General features: G+C 35.9%; 1 protein-coding gene across 7 annotated transcripts in view; it reads left to right on the top strand.

Annotated features, from left to right (window-relative positions):
- Positions 1–6,604: 6,604 nt before the first annotated feature.
- The window catches only part of LOC145674318 (sister chromatid cohesion protein PDS5 homolog B-B-like), a 271,993-nt gene continuing 261,575 nt past the window's right edge, over positions 6,605–17,022 (top strand). For 5 of the 7 annotated variants that reach the window (XM_081744217.1, XM_081744216.1, XM_081744212.1 and 2 more), the window contains exon 1: positions 9,680–9,712. In XM_081744217.1, the coding sequence (XP_081600343.1) occupies positions 9,708–9,712 (5 nt within the window). In that variant the 5' untranslated portion in view covers positions 9,680–9,707. Of the gene's footprint in view, positions 7,216–9,679; positions 9,713–17,022 lie in introns of those variants that run through there. The other 2 variants (XM_081744213.1, XM_081744214.1) reach the window with 2 other exon arrangements.

Here is a 17,022-nt window from a genome sequence, read left to right as displayed (position 1 = left end):
TAGTAATATATATTAGGGTCTTATACTATTATACCAAATGTTTAAATTGGGCAATTTCCAAAATAAAGAGGTGGGCCAAGGTACCCCTCCCAAATTTTTAAAGGGTGCATCAATATACCCATGTCTTATAATAGGGAATGGACCAATATACATAACCATATAATCATATAAGGTAATAGGACCTCATCCAAGGGGGATAAATTGAGCCAAAACAAACACGTGGTTGTACTAAAATTTGGCAATTTTGTACCCCTAGAAGGGAACGAGGTGGACCACCCAAATTTATCATAATACATATTAGGGTCCTGTACTATAATACCCAATGTTTAAATTGGTCAATTTCCAAAATTTAAGGGGTGGGCCAAAGTACCCCTCCCAAATTTTTAAAGGAGTGCACAAATATACCCATATCTTATGAAAGGTAATGGACCCCTATACATGACCATATAACTATATAGGATAATAACACGTCATCAAAGGGGATAAAATCGACCAAAAACCAAATACGTGGTACTACGTATTGCTTACGTTTATATTTTGGCAATTTTGTACCCCTAGAAGGGAACGAAGTGGACCACCCAAATTTATTATAATACATGTTAGGGTCCAGTACTATAATACCAAATATATAAAATGAGCAATTTCCAAAATTTAAGGGGTGGGCCAAAGTACCCCTCCCAAATTTTTAAAGGAGTGCACAAATATACCCATATCTTATGAAAGGTAATGGACCCCTATACATGACCATATAACTATATAGGATAATAACACGTCATCAAAGGGGATAAAATCGACCAAAACCAAACACGTGGTACTACGTATTGCTTACGTTTATATTTTGGCAATTTTGTACCCCTAGAAGGGAACAAGGTGGACCACCCAAATTTATCATAATACATATTAGGGTCCTGTACTATAATACCCAATGTTTAAATTGGTCAATTTCCAAAATTTAAGGGGTGGGCCAAGGTACCCCTCCCAAATTTTTCAAGGGGTGCATTAATATACCCATGTCTTATGAAAGGGAATAGACCCCTGTATACGCCCATATAACCATATAGGGTAATAACACCTCATCAAAGGGGATAAATTAGGTCAAAAACCCCCGAAATTTGACTTTTTGGCAATTTTTTATCCATGAAAGGGAACGACATAGACACCCATTACGGATAGAGGTACATACTATGGTCCTAGGCTACCATACCAAATTTTTAGATTTGGCAATTTCCAAAATTTAAGGGGGGTGGTCCTATGTACCCCTGCCAAAATTTAGGGGGTGGGCCATGGTACCCCTGCCATAATTTAGAGGGGGTGGTCCTATGTACCCCTAGGTCATTGACCCCGGGCCAAGGTCATTGACCTTTGACCTATGACGTCACAAAAATTTTTGCTGACTCGACTAGATATAACGGGGGGCCTACTACTGCTACTACTTGTAGCCACCCGTGTACCGAAAATCATTCTGGAATACATCTGAAATCATTACTGCACGGGAGACAGATTTTAAGGTATTTCCGACGTGGATTTTCTCGGAATACTTCCTTTTTCCTCCCACATTAGCATTTTTCTCCCACTAATACTTTCATAATAATTTATTTTCACTAATCATCCGTCTCGTTTAGCCTAAAGATCTTAATCGCGGGACGCTACATTAGAAATTTTATTTTCATTTTATTTCAATGTATTTGTTGGTTAGGCATCCTCTGTAGTCAGGGCTGTATTCAATATTTTAATGCCATTACGGCCATTAAAACAAATGCTACACCCTAATATCTTTAAAGACCGATGTACAAAATTTGAGACAATGAAATGAATAATGAATATTTAAGTGAAGTGTAAAATGAAATAAATGCAATTATATAATATATACCTTTTTGTTTGTTAATAAAATTACAATTGGCTTGCTTTGATAAAAAAAAAAAAAAGACTCGAGGAAAAATGTTGCTCCAAAAAATTGCAACAGTGGACCATTGCCCATTCGTAAATTGACTATTGGTAAAGTAATAATATCACCTCCTAAGCAGCTTCGTAAGATAGGGTGAATGTGCCACTAGTCAGTCCCTCACCGGTAGTCAGCCTCTTACGCATTGTCGAAACAAAAATAAGAAAACGTTACGTTTTGACCTTTATCAACATGAAGCTTAGCTTTTAGGCATTCATCCTGTACACAGTCGATCACATGTCACACCGAAATAACACATAGTGTCGCAGCAATAGGTGGACAAAGAAGACGCTATGTTGTAATGCGTGGATCTGCTACGTAAAAAATAACAGACGATACTTTTTGTTACAAGTGTGTATTTGTTATCTAATGTAAAAATAATAAATATTCTGTGTATTTTTTAATTTGTAAATATTAAGGAAATGAAAACAGAAAAAATATTTTTGTAGATTTTGAGCATTTCGTTTGTATAGGGGGGAGCGAGTACTGTAATTAAAAAATTAGTGATTTTCTAATAGTCAGCCCCCGGGTCTGAGCACTGGAATTATCGCATATGTGTGCAGTTTCGTCCATCACATGCCCAGACCAAGTATTCACTTCCCTTCTGTTAATAATATACAGCATGACTCAGAAATCTTTGTTTTTCCAGTAGTCAGCCCCGGTAAAAATGCCAAGGCCGAGTACTGGTGCTTCGAAAGCCAAAAGTCAGCCCTGTTGGTAATTTTACTGCAATTTTAAATATCAACATCCAAATTTGCTAAAATCACGTTTCCACTTACTCATTTCATGTAAGTAAATATAAATGAATGAAAAAGAAAGGAAAATGGAAGTTCAGAAATGAAAACGGTGGTCAATTCACCAGTACTTAGAAGAGTCTCCCTACAGTGCACTGAGGGCTGTAGAAAATGGAATGACTATACGTGAAGCTAACAGATTCAATGTTTCTCGCCGCAACACAATGCAAGAGTACATGAAAAGAAAAGGAAAATGGGACAAGATCCAGTGTTAACACTACCAGAAGAAAATAAGCTAGTTCAGTGAATTACTGAAATAGCCAAAGTTGGGTTTGGGCAAAATAACATAGATATATTGAATACAGTATACAATATTGTAAAAAGTGACAATAGAAAGAAACCTTTCAAAGAGAGCTATCTAGGAGAGAAATGGTATATATTGTTCTTAGGAGGAAACACAGAATTAGTTTGCAGAGTTCCCGAAGGCAAGAGCAACAGTCACCGAAAATTTATTCGGAAGTGGTTTAAAGAACTTGAAGAGTACCTCCAAAGCATTAACGCATCCGATATTCTTCAAGATCTCACCCGAATCTTTAATGAAACTAGTTTTAGCCTTTGTCCCAAAACTGGCAAACTTATCGCATCGAAAAGTTTGAAAAATGTTTATGAAGTCCGACGTTCAATTGACAAAGAAACAATCACTGTTCTTCTAGCTTTCTCTGCAAATGGCGAAACTGTATTTCTAATGGTTATTTTCCCGTATGTTAGACCACCGCGTGACATCATAGAAAGTATGCCAAAGGTCTGGTTTTGGGGAAGATCAGAAAAAAGCCTAGATGAGGAGTGATTCTTTTTATGAGTATATTGTAAATGATATACACAAATGGCTGGAAAAAATAACGTTAAAAGACCAATAATTTTATTTGCTGAATGGCATTGCACACACCAACTATGGAACTTAATGTGTTTTGCATCGAAAACGGAATAATTCTATATGCCTTACCACCTAATACAATACACATTCTTCAGCCAGCAGATGTTAGTGTCTTCAAACCCCTCAAGATAGAATGGAAGAAGACAGTTCATGACTGACAAAGCCAACCCAAAAACATAAATAAGTGTGTAACAAAATCTCACTTCTCTTCACTCTTGTCAACGGTAGTAAACCGTTCTTCTCTCTTCGATTCAATTAGAAATGGTTTCAGGAAATGCGGCTTGTGCCCTTTCAACGCAAATGCTGTAGACTACTCTAAATGCGTTAAAAATAGCTTAGTGAAAAGACGTTTGGAAAAAGATTACAGTGTATCCGCTGACATTAATTCACAACACTTTCAATCAGCTCAGTCAATGATTTCATATGTGAGAGAAAAACTGGAAGAGAAAGGTGTAGATGTTGAAACAGTGTTAAGTGATATCGAGGAGGAAGCTTCGACTCATAATTCTATTGAAAGAATGGGGAATTTATCAACTGTTAATAACATCAAAGGAAAGCAGCACCAAATCTCAACTCTGCTCATCTCTCAGATTCCTTCTCTATTTCCTTGTCAAGCAGATCGTAATGAAATATTGGTCCATAATGTAATGGAAGATGGTACGATGTATTGCAAGATGATACATTACTTCAAGTTCAAAGCGCCAACGTTAATATTGAGAACACAGCTCCCGAAATATATAGATAAAGCTCCCGAAAAGAGTTCAAATAACAGTAGACAAGTCTCACCAAATTTGATTTTTTTTTTTGGCCAGGACCAATTGCGAAGACTTTAAAGATGAAACGAAGAAAAATAAATAACCAAGTGCCATATCGTCAGATGAATGGAGAGAAAAATCATGATAGCCAAGATCTTAGAACGGAAAAAGCAATCGAAGCCAAAACAAAAAAGGAAAGAAAGAAAAGAAAGAAAGAAACAAGAAAAAAATAAAGAAAGAGCAAAGAAGAAAATTTCAACTTCGTGGAATTTTTGTGAAGAGACAACTAATACAATTTTATTATTATTATTTGTGAGAAGTAAATATTTTATTTGCGTTTTCTAACTTTATAAAGGCGTTCAAAGAATAATGGTGATAAACTGATGGCTGTGACATACTTTCCACTCTAGTTCTATGTGAAATATTCCTAACTTTGTAGAATTTTTATGAAGACATAATTCAATTTTATTTCATATTTTTGTGTTTATTTTTCTTTTTGCGTTTTCTAACTTTTAACTAGAGTGATCAAATTATATTGTGATATACTGGTCATGAAATTTGGCTATGATCTAACAACTTTAGTTCTATTTGAAATGTTTTGGCTTCATGGTTGCTTATATTTTTACGAAGGGTCCGCTCAATACAATTTTGTTCCTGTTTTTCCGAAAAATAAATAATGTTTTTTTTTTTTTTTGTTAGATAATTATAATGTAATCTGTTATGTTTGTAGTGTCCTGTAGCAAAATAAAAGGAAAGCTGCATGATATTACATTTGTTTTTATCATTAGTTTCGAATTTTGTTGGCTGACTTTAGGCTTGTTAATGGCTGAGTTCTAGAATGTAGCGACTGAGTACTGGTATTTTTCGGCATTTTAAGGAAATTTATAAATATTGTTAAAACCCTAAAAATGACATTAAAAACACTCCTTTTATTATAAACTAGACTAAATAATTAATAGATTTATCATGAAGAAGTCTCATTCTGTTCAAAATTAAAATCAAAAATAACATTCAAACTTAAAATTTGAGTTAGGAGGCTGAGTACTGGCACATTCACCCTATGAATATTTCCTTCTTCAGTTTTTCACAGACAGTCATGTCTCTTCGTAATAAAATTTGTGGTATTGTTTGTTTTACTTTATTTTGTATGGTGTAAGGCAGGAACGTATGCAGGCATTATTTTAAGAGGCTCCAAATCAGGGTTACCAACCATACGATAATTTATCGTGTATACGATAATTTAAGCCTTAGTACGATATACGATAATGTCCTTGCGATAATAGGTGAATATACGATAATTTTAGAACGTAAACTTTTTAGCAGTTTTTGAATGTACAAATAAATTGTAGGTGCGCATTAAAGGATTATAAAACACACATTTTAACAGTCATTCTCGCCAAAAATAAATCAATAACGATTTGAGAATTGGTAACCCTGCATTCCTGCATCCATCACATTTACGTGGAGGTAGCAATATTGTTTGTTCATGATAGATGGCTCTATTATTCGCTCACGTAAATGTTAGGGCCTTTGTTTGGATGTGAAAAACAAAGAAGTTAGAATCGTTCTGTGGCAAGTGAAATTACGTATCGTGTAATTACCTTGCGTAATTAAGTATGATAAGGATAGTGACACCGATATGGAGTTCGAAACTGAAGATTACTATAAAAGCTTATTATATATTATTGCTATTACTAGTAGTATTATACTTGTTTATACAATTATCACGCCTATAACGAATATACGATAATTTTTTGTAATATACGATAATTTTAAGGACGAAAATCGATAATTTTGTTCTCCGAGGTTGGCAACGCTGCTCCAAATTTAATATGAGCATAAATTAAATTAAAATTTGTAAAACTACCCCTAAGATTAGACTAAATTATAGAAAAGTCGGGATTTCGCAGGGTATCCGGACCCCCAGAATCTACTCCATGCGCAAGTCTTTTGTGTAAGGCATGTTTTGTTTTCTTTTTTTCGTGGCATGTACTTGTTAAAAGAAAAAGTAATGTGACATACACAATTCATGTTTATAAAAGCTTTTTAAAAGTGCAAAAGTGAAAGAGAATTTTACCTTAATTACTATTTAGCACCATATTGGGAAATTGTTAACCAAATAATAATTCTTAGTAATAATAATAATTTAATTTAATTTGTTTCTTCAAAATAAAGCCGCAAATGTCATTTATACACCGCAGTTGCGTCGTCAACTAGATAAAACTAATTCCTCTGCCATCTGCCGGTAACAATAATGAACACCGCTGGCAAGTGGTGAACTGTTGATACGGGGGAATAAAGTTTTATAAACACTATTTTGCAAGTGAAAGTTAACAGCGCGATTTATATTATAAATACGTTATTTTGAATTCGATATAGTTTATTTTAAAACATAATAGTGTCAAGAACTTAGTGAAGCGTCTGAATCGAAGTGATTGTACAAATTTCACGGTATATTTCTTTGCACTTGAATAGTATTGTTTTGGAGGAAAATTTGAACGAAGTATTTGCTTAAGCAAAATTAAACTTAGTTATATTGTTTTTGTTTTGAACTATGACTTCGGAAGTTGCTGCGTCCAGAAAACGAAAGAGAAAAGAAAGGAAATACTGGTTCAGAAGAATATGTAGGAAAAAGAAGAAGTACTTTTGATAATAATAATGAAAAGCTCTCGGATGAAATTAATTTTCTGTGAATTTGTACAGTGGAATTAATAGAGAATAAAAATAGTCCAGGTAGCTATTGTAAATTGACAATATGAATATGTACTTAATAATTTACGTTAAAAGTTCTTGATAACTCTATTCTTATATGAAAGTATTTCAACAAGGCCTATAGGGCTGGACAAACAGGTATGTGAACAGGGTGTCCTTATTTATTATTTCCGCTATGAAAATTATGGTTTTGCCCTCACAATGTACTGGCCATACGTCATTCATCCTTAGGTTGCCCAGGTATTTTTTTTCTGCCTTCCTGCCTAATAGATTTGTTCTATTCATATTTAATTAGTAATTGACTGTAGTTCTGTAAAATCCTACATGAAAGTTAATTCATTTGTGCACTTTTACTTTTTGATATGGGATATATGACACTCACAATAAACATGTTCTAAAATCATATTCCAGAGGTTTTCCATCCTACATTGATATTGGAAGATAGGGTTATTAAATGTTAAGAAGAAGTTAGATGTTTTATTGTATGCACGCCAGAAGCCACTAATTTCTCTATTGTGTTTTAGTAAAATTCCTGGGTAGAAACAAGCAATTTGAAAGGTGATTTATGATAATGTGAAGTCTTTATTGGAAAGTTAGAGAACAGATTTTGAAATTAACAGTATTTGATTAAATTTCTATGTTACATGCAGTGATTAAAGCTACATCACAATCTGAAGTTCTTCCACTCTCATACAAAACAATTGAACGGCACATTTTGTGGTTTAGTGTTTGATGTTTTCTCTAGTTGGGTTGGGAAGTCCAAAAAACGCGCAATATGTTGCCGGGATGCGAGACATCCACAGCATAATTCTTTGTGATTGATGTAGCTCTACCCTTAAAGGGGAAGGGGATATTCAGTTTTCTATGGACATATACGATAATCCCTGTGATTCCTGTTTTAACATTTCCACTTTTGTTTTAGTTTTAATTAATGTCATAATCGGTACTATATCTGCTTACCAACCAGACTTCCCGGGTTCTATCCCTAGGGGTTTCTTAACCTGGGGTTCGCGAACGGAAGTCAAATAAAAAGTAAATATGATAAAGTAGCGAAAAGAAATTTTGAAAGGCTATTTAAAATTTCCTATTTTGAAAGACATATTTTTGTGAGTTTCCACATTTATTGTCAATTATCGCAAGGAATATAAACAAACGGAATATTGTTTAAAAAGCAAATTAAATAAAAGAGGAATAAAACTGACGATAAACTACAGCTGAAATGCAAGAAAAATACAAATACAACAAAAACTACATATTGAAATATACAACTGTACGCGATAGACATAATCAATAAGCTTATTACAAACCACAAATTAATTGTGGGGGGCCATAGGCGGATCCAGCGGGGCCAAATGACTGTTCGCGCTTGTCCCCGAACGGTAGAGACGCTAAAGCTGCAAAAGCTTAGTAGGTGACAAAACGGAGAACCTTGCACCGGCTTCCCCAAGAGGCTGCCCTGGATCAGTCTTTGTGGGGGTCGAGGGCTAGAAGATGTGATAAATGGGGTGTCATGATATAAAGTTAATTGTGGAAACCTCGTCTAGACAATACTTTCACCCTTCTTGTAAGTCATGTTAGGGTGTCCCGAATACTGGCAGAATAAGAATGTACAAAATATTTAATCGTAGCAGCAACAATGATAAAAAGTGAACGCTTATATTGCATGTTTTGTAGACTTTATTATATAGCGTACCTGGCGTTGTTTCCTTTATGCTATTCAGAGTAAACTTGTATGCCTGGGCGAATGCAGGTTAAGGATCTGGGTGCCATTATATTTAAAATTTTACGGGTAACATCTATGAATTAAAAAAAAAAACGTAATGTGTGAGGAACCTATTTAGTTATTTATTTCTACACTGCCTAATGGATTTTCCAGAATAACCTTCATGGCATTTATCCAGGCGCATAATTATACCTGCAAAGGGTCACATCAGTTTGTACGCATATTATCAATCTGTACGTAATTTTTAGACACGCCAGAAAATAAGGGTGTAGAATGTCTAAGGCCATATCATTTAGAGCAGAAAAGTGAAGTTTTTTTTATTTTTTTTATTTTTATTTATTTATTTATTTATTTTTTGACGCGCTATTCTCAAATTTGGACGGTTTATTTTTCCATAATATATTGTTGAAGGGAAGGAGTTTAAAACCCAAAAATATCTACCTTTGGTTACGCCATTGCATAAGACATTATGTATATCGTTGTTACTTTTTTGCGGCAATGGAATACAGCCTCTGAAGACATTATGAGTTTATTTATTCGATTATATATATTTGTTTGCTTTTTGCAAAACAACGTATCTGTCGTCACGTAGATTGATTTTCAATTTCTTTATATGTATGTATGCTTGCATTATGCTTTCGCATGCACCAACCGAGCAAACACATATTAGTTTTTCTATCTAGAACTAATATTTAGTAATGTATGGTGAATTATTGTGTGTACAGTTTCTTTCTGTATATTGATTTAAATATACAATATAAAATAGCAAAGTTACTCGTATCAACTTGAAGGAAGTTATAAGTGATATTTCTGTTGCTTGACTGTCACTATGATCATGATGCCCTGGCTACATTGTTTAAAACTTATTGCGTATCAGCGGTTTGAGATTGTTACACAGGGTTAAATCATGCTGTAAGTATAATATACAATTTCTATTGCACTTTGTTACCATATATTAAATTTCAGTTCGTTGTAGCATTATGATAAATAAGAGTGTAACTTTCTCATTTTGTACAAGAAGTAAGACATAAAAGTAAAGAATTAGTTATGAAGGGGGAAAAGCAAGAGATTCCGTAAGGGTGAAGGATTAGCGATTCAATCTGATGCGTAGATATCTTTTATTCTCGATGTAAGGTTATAGTTGAGAATTTGTTCCTTAGTGTAACATCACCCAAAAATGTGATATATTGCTTTCTTTTCAGGGGTATTATTTAGTTTCTACCCAAATAACTTTGTAGTGACTGGTTCACTTTATAGTGATCATTGTTTATTATTTCTGTGATGAGTGTAATTAGTGTGTGGACATATGACATAAAAACTACCGTGCATAAAACACGAACCAACTTGTTAGGTGTCCACGAATGCTGCCTAGCCGAATCAGGGCTGGAGTGCAATAGGGAAACCCTGGCTTTAGCGAAAGGAAGCAGGCGCGTCAGCGACGGCGAGTATAAGCATAACGAGATAGGTTACAACGGCTTGCTGTATGTCACGGTACTGGCTTCGGAGCCGTCGATGAATTTCCGGAAGGTACTAAATGCCATTCCTTTTCAGTACTGTACGTTCAGTTAGGGGACGTTTAGAAAAGTTGTTCAAGTATGAAGTGCAAACGTGCCTACCATTACTGAAGATGCTGAAAAATACATTTTGCACTTAGAGTGCAAGGTTTCATAGAATGAAAATTCTTATTAATTTGGTTGTTTATGTGAAAATTGGGTTAACTGCCGCAGATGACAGCCTCGAAATACAAAATTTACAGAGAAACAAACGAAATAAGACGAAATATCAGCATGGGAGAAAAAAAGTAATAAAGTTTATCAGTGTATGGTGATTACTTAGAAAGAAAAACAAGTTAAATTGTGGACTATATGAGTCTGCATATTGATGCGATATTAAACAGGCAATGGAGCTTCATATGGCAGTGTTTCAAACCGGCTGTCTTATTAACTCACTTAGAATGTGTATGCTGCAGTACTGGAGGGAAAGTAGAAATTTAGAATGGAAACTATTTTGTGGACCAAATGTGAAATGGGGGGGGGGTGCTGTCCCATTTTGTGGGACATAAATCTACGAAAATATGTTGGGATCTTACCTCTTTCATGCATAATAACGTAGAAGAACAAGATGAAAAATGTATTCTTTATCACTTAATATTCCTTGGGGAAGACATCAAGTTAAGTGTTATGTAAAGACAGTGCTCAAAGTGTTTATAGAAGTGTGCAATGCTGCGCAACACGCAGGGCACTTGTTTTGTAGAATATAAAGTGTTTTCACATTATCCTCGTGTATGCATATAACCATCGTCGCTGACGCACTTGCTCCCTAGGGACACACCCCATCGCTGTCGCTCTGGCTCCCCTGCTGCTCACCTACCGTGACACGGTTAGATAGCATTCGTGTTTTTAGTGGCCACCTAGCACAAGTTGGTTTGTGTTTTCTGTGCTATGTATGCACACACTGTAGTTGTATTCAGCCCTTCTAAAGTCAGCCTTTACTTATTAATGCAACTCCTGCTTCAGGCGACACTTTCTAAGGTAGTAAGAGTGCATGTACTGCTAAGTGAAATTTATATATTCGTTAAAGTAGGTAATCTTGTGCTGGAAAGAAGTATTTTCGCATGTGTTTCGGAATTTTGCATGATCCGGAGACAGTGATGTAACACAGATGAATATGTGTCCAATGGAGAGGAAGGAAAGCATGAAATTAGGAAATATTTGTTACTAACAGTTGTAAGTGAACGATGGAAATGAAATTCCATTAATTCTATGTAAGTTATATTAAAATAATAAGAAATTGGTAATAAAAAACAGGTTATTGTGGGTCTTGTCCAAGCCTTTCATCTGCGAAAGATCAGCCCGAAAAATTTGTACTGCGAGTTTATTTATTTTTTGGTAGAAGTGAAAATTTAACACTAACGCTGTGAGAAACCTGTAGACACTAATATGAAAATTGTGCAGATTTACGATCGGGATCCATACTTAAATTTATTATGTATGTACACACTTTTTCACTAAATCGGCAGTTTGTACCTTAAACAATCATTTTTGGGACGAATTAGCATTCCTTTGTGTAGATTCGCTTCAAAAAGGCTTGAGCGTTATGCAAAGAACTACAACGTGTGTACGTATGCTATAGGAAGCGTTTTGTGCAGAATACACTTGGCAACTTGTGCCAGTTAGCCACTAAAAAAAACACGAATGGTATCTCGTCGAGTAGAGAAGGGGAGGACACATGCGCGTCAGTGATGGTGGGCATACATGTAAACGAGGATGACAGAAAATCACTATGGTACGTAGGATCACTTATCTTACGCCTTGAATTATGTACTAGTAAGTTATTGTGGACGTTAGAGCTAAGATCACAATGTGTTTCCATTGCTTATATGTCTACGTTGGTGTTCCAAAAGGTTAAGTTTCGTTAAGCCCTACCGCGATAACTGAAAACTTGCAAATTTTACCGGGAAGAATTGGTGAGTATGGTTATTGTAGAGTTTGATGGAATGAGAAAAGGGTAGAGAGTAGTGTTTATCTATGAATAATAGTGATAGTGAAGGCCGATCTATTTTGCTATGGCGAACGTAACGGAGGAAGGCTATCCCAATGTGGAGGGAGTATATTGAGAAAGTGGCGAATGCTGTGACTCAGCAGTGTTAGTTTTGTGGTGTTAAATACTGACATCGAGGAAACTTTGCTGAATTGTACAAAAGACACGGATTAATGAAGGTAAGGACGCCATGTTGGAAGTGTAGAAAATGGATTTAGGTAAGGAAGAGTAAGGAAAGCCACGTTTGCAGTTGTAATATAAGAATTAATGATGTGAAATGTTACTGCGAAAAAGTGTCAACAAGGGCAACATTTCTCGAGCGTGCTCTATTGTCAGTGGAAACAGTACTGTATTTTACTCCATAAGGAAGACATATGCAGTGCTTTGCAATGAGAGTGTACAAAGTGATCATAGAACTGTCGCCAGGCATGTGCCCTTATGTTGTATGAGGTGTTTCACAACTATCCGCGTTTATGCATATATCCACCGACGCCCCTGCTTCCTACGGATGCATCCGTCGCTACGGCTCTTCCGTCTCTGCTGCAAATTTTGCGCTACTGCCCTGAATCGATTAGATATTTCTTTTTAGCGGGCGCCTAGGATTTTTGGGTAGGGTTTCTACTCAGCCGTCCTAAGGTCAGTCTGCATCCAGAAATGCATTACTTACCTTAAGGAGCATTTTCTAAGGCAGTAAGTGTGCATTTTTTTGCTAAGAGAAGGTAATATTTTATGAATGTATATGTGACCTCGGAAAATAGGATAGTACCGTGAACAAAACTTAACGTAACCCTTTATAACCCATCAGCCAAAGCTGGTAATGCCTTCAGCAAGCGATTGTAACTCTTGACGAGTTACTTCTGATCATTACTGGTGCGTCTTAACGGAATAAATGCTTCTGAATTAATGTAGGACGTTACTTATGTAAGTTTCAGAAATGTATGCATCCCTTAACTCTAGGACAGCGTTTCCCAACTGGTGTGCCGCGAGGAAATCGGAAGAAAATTATTAATTCCATAGCAACCAAATTACAAGACATAGGAAAAATGTATATTTTTGTATTTCACATTACTATGAATTTCTACCATAGAGAAAATTACTGTAATTGTAATATATTATTCTACGTCTATTACTGTGTAGCAGACACTATTTCGGCTCGTACACATTTCTACGGTTAGCTGCTATGTTACGCTTCAATTGAGAGTCATACTAACAACGAGAAATGGAAACACTTGTACGCGTCAAGTGAACGTTCGTAGAAAACTCATTCGCACGAGAATGACAGAACAACACTTTGTTCAACAGCTGTGTTTTGACTTCGACGCATCGCAAGCTGTGTGATTGCAATAATATGCACCGGTTTTGGTTAAAACAGCAAAGTTAAAAGTACAAGACATTTGTTTGTTCGTTCGTTATTAGTGATCTTCGTTCTTAGTGAAAGGTTGAATAGTTTGTGAAAAAGAAAGCGTATTTTTAAAAATCTGTGTCCTATATTTCATTGCAATTGGTTTCTATTTTAAAATTAGAATAAAAAATAAGCATAATGAATAAGCCTAGGGGTAAACCAGTGATCGAGCTTCCATCTCTGTGAGAAGGAGATAAGTAATCCCCCCCCCCAAAAAAAAAACCATGATATTTTATATTTGCAAATAATAATAATACTAATACTACTACTACTAATAATAATAATATCTATGAGTGTGCCGCGAGAATTCAAGTTACACCCGTAGTGTGCCGCAAGTTGAAAAAGGTTGGGAAACGCTGCTCTAGGACATTACTGTAGTTGCTTATCATGAATGAATACTGCCTTTAGATAATAATTTCATTTCACTTCTCTTTGTATATAATGGTTAATGGCTACATTGTGGATGAATCCATGCTTAACAGATTAGATCACAACATAATTCGCCAAAGGTTTGTTTTTAACAATGAACTCTTGCACTAAAAACGAAAATACGTTTACAAAGTGATTCGATCTTCCTGTTAAGTAACTTAATCCTGGTGAACGTGGCCACAGCTTCACTGGCCGAAGCCCTGCAGTAAAAGTCATTCAGACGCAATCCTCGGAATTAGTGTTTCCGCTCATCATTTTTATTAATTTTATTAAAATTACACCAATTTCAATCTTTGAGTAAACAATATCAACTCACTAGCTTCTACCGGTTTTTGAAGTTTTGTTTGTGTTGGACCAGAAGTTATGATTCTTTCTGTGGCTGAAGTACTTTCTTTATTTTACAAAATTCCTGTTGCATGTTCCGTATGGTTCTAAAGTTTGGACTTTTAATGGAATGGATGTCTAGCTTTGTCAAATTCCTTGAAATTTTGGAATAATAATAAAGAACCTCTTCCAGCCCTTTAGGGTACTCACTTTAATGAAAGTGACGTGATAAGATTTGACTCGATCCAGGTGCTATGTTCAAAAATACATTTCAAATGCCTCAGTCGTTTTCCCGTGACGATGAAGCAGTAAACGTCGATTTGGATGTACAGTCCGCAGCAAAAATCCTGCAACATGAGCATGTAAGTTTATGGTGAAACTACGCCTAACAAGCGCAGGGGATCAACATAACGTCTAAGTGACACGAATCACGCCAGGGCAAACCTCGGCGTCCTCCCCTGCACATTTATTTTGGAACAAAAGACTTCGTCGTTTCACAATAAGCTTACATGCTCATGTTGCAGGTTTTTTGCTGCGGACTGTACAACATCGCCTTGGAGGAAACAAATATGGAAATTTATCCTTTCCTTTTTAGAAGCGGAATTTTTGAAAACGCTGGGACACATATTCAGTTATTTTTAATGAGAAGTGTATGTACCAAGTTTCATTTTCCTAACTTAAGAGGCTCTCAGATACTATTTTTGGCATACGTTTTGATTCTCCGTCGTTAGGATATATATTTTAATTAAAGTGATATAATAAAAAATAGTTTGAGGTATAGTTACGAACAATGTTCAAAAATTTATTTCAAACGGTTTAGCTCGTTAGATATATATACCGGCATCCAGGATCGAGTACTGCTCTCCCAAATGGGCCGTGGCCGCGCCTACACACCCCTCTAGCCTAGAGTCAGTTCTCAATTTCTTTATTGCAATAGTACGTTTTCGTGTTCCCGCACTTCGAATATTACCTAAGGAGGAAATTTTGCGATATATTAATATCCAGACGCCGGAAGTACGCAGAAATAATTCTTGATTTGAAGTTTTTTCATAAGATTGTAAATGGGAACCTAAGATCAGAAGCCCTAATTCAACAACTACCCTTACATGTCCCTTCCCGCAAAACCCGGAATACCCACCTATTCCATCTTGCACGCCTTAGGTTGACAATTATACAGAGGTCTCTTTTTCACCGAGTAAACAACTGTTATAATAATCTAACGGGTGAGGTGGACATTTTTTCGAGCTGCCCGGTGTTTGAAAGAGAAATAAAACGCATGCTGGCTACATAATATTATTTGTGCACTCTTTGTTAATATTATTGATGTTATTGTTGTTGTTTATTTTTTAATTCTTTTTCTTTTTTTCCCGCTTGTTGACATTTCCCTGTGTAAAATGGCACAATTATGCTGTATCTGGAAATTTGTTCAATAAATAAATAAAAATAAAATTAGGGATGCCCAACTCCGGAATTTTTCTGAATTGCTGAATTTTTTCTAAATTTCGTTTTTTTTTTCGAATTTCGGATTTTTTCCGAAATCCGGAAAGTGAAATTTCCGTCGGATTCCGGATAGTTCTGGTCATCTCTAATGTAAATTTTCCCGTTACAGTAAAAATTTATTATATGTATTACCACGATATGTACAATTCTGAACTAAATTTGTGAGAATTGAATGTTAAATGGATTGAAACTTTCTTTTCAAGTCAAGCCTCAAGAGTAGAGTATGATATGGTTAAATCAGTAAATTGTCAAAATTATTGGCCCATTAACTGGTAATAAAAAAAAAAAAAACCGATAAACTTTAACTTCATTATGATCAGTCCATCATACGGATTAAGATGCTTAATTTTATTAAGGTCGTTCCATACGGATTAAGATGCAAATATGACTTACATTCGATTAGTATCCCAGAATGGTCAGAAGCATAGTTTTAATTTGTTTCTGTTTTAATTTAATTATAACGAATACATTTGATTTAAATCTTTCAACGCTACCACAGAACATACAGATGGTGATCAGAAAAATGGAAACACCTGAACAAAATTGCAACTTACCAGATTAATATGGTGTCGGGCCACCTTTCGCCTTCAGAACAGCCTTGATGCGACGTGGGATGGAGGCATAGAGGTCGTGAATGGTAGCAAGTGGAATTTTACACCATTCCTCGTGCAGGGCATCGGCCAGTTCTGAGAGAGAGGATGGAGGTGGAAATCGTCGCCGGAGTCGTGTTTCCAAGACGGACCATAGATGTTCAATTATGTTGAGATGTGGGGATTGGGCGGGCCAGGGGAGGTGTTGAACTTCATTCCGATGTTCCTCAAACCACGCTGCAACAACGCCAGCTGTGTAAATGGGTGCATTATCATCCTGGAAGATGGCGTCATTGTCCGGGAACAACATCCGGACCATAGGATGCAAGTGGTCTCCTAAAATTGCGACATAATCGTTGGCAGTGATTCGTCCGCTAAGTGTGACCACAGGACCCAATGAAAACCATGATATGGCGGCCCACAGCATCACCGATCCG

The sequence above is a fragment of the Thermobia domestica genome, chromosome 17 (assembly GCF_964235325.1).
Source record: "Thermobia domestica chromosome 17, izTheDome1.hap1.1, whole genome shotgun sequence".
NCBI lineage: Eukaryota > Metazoa > Arthropoda > Insecta > Zygentoma > Lepismatidae > Thermobia > Thermobia domestica.
Note: the sequence above shows the minus strand (reverse complement) of the source record. Positions and strands in the feature narration are given on the sequence as shown.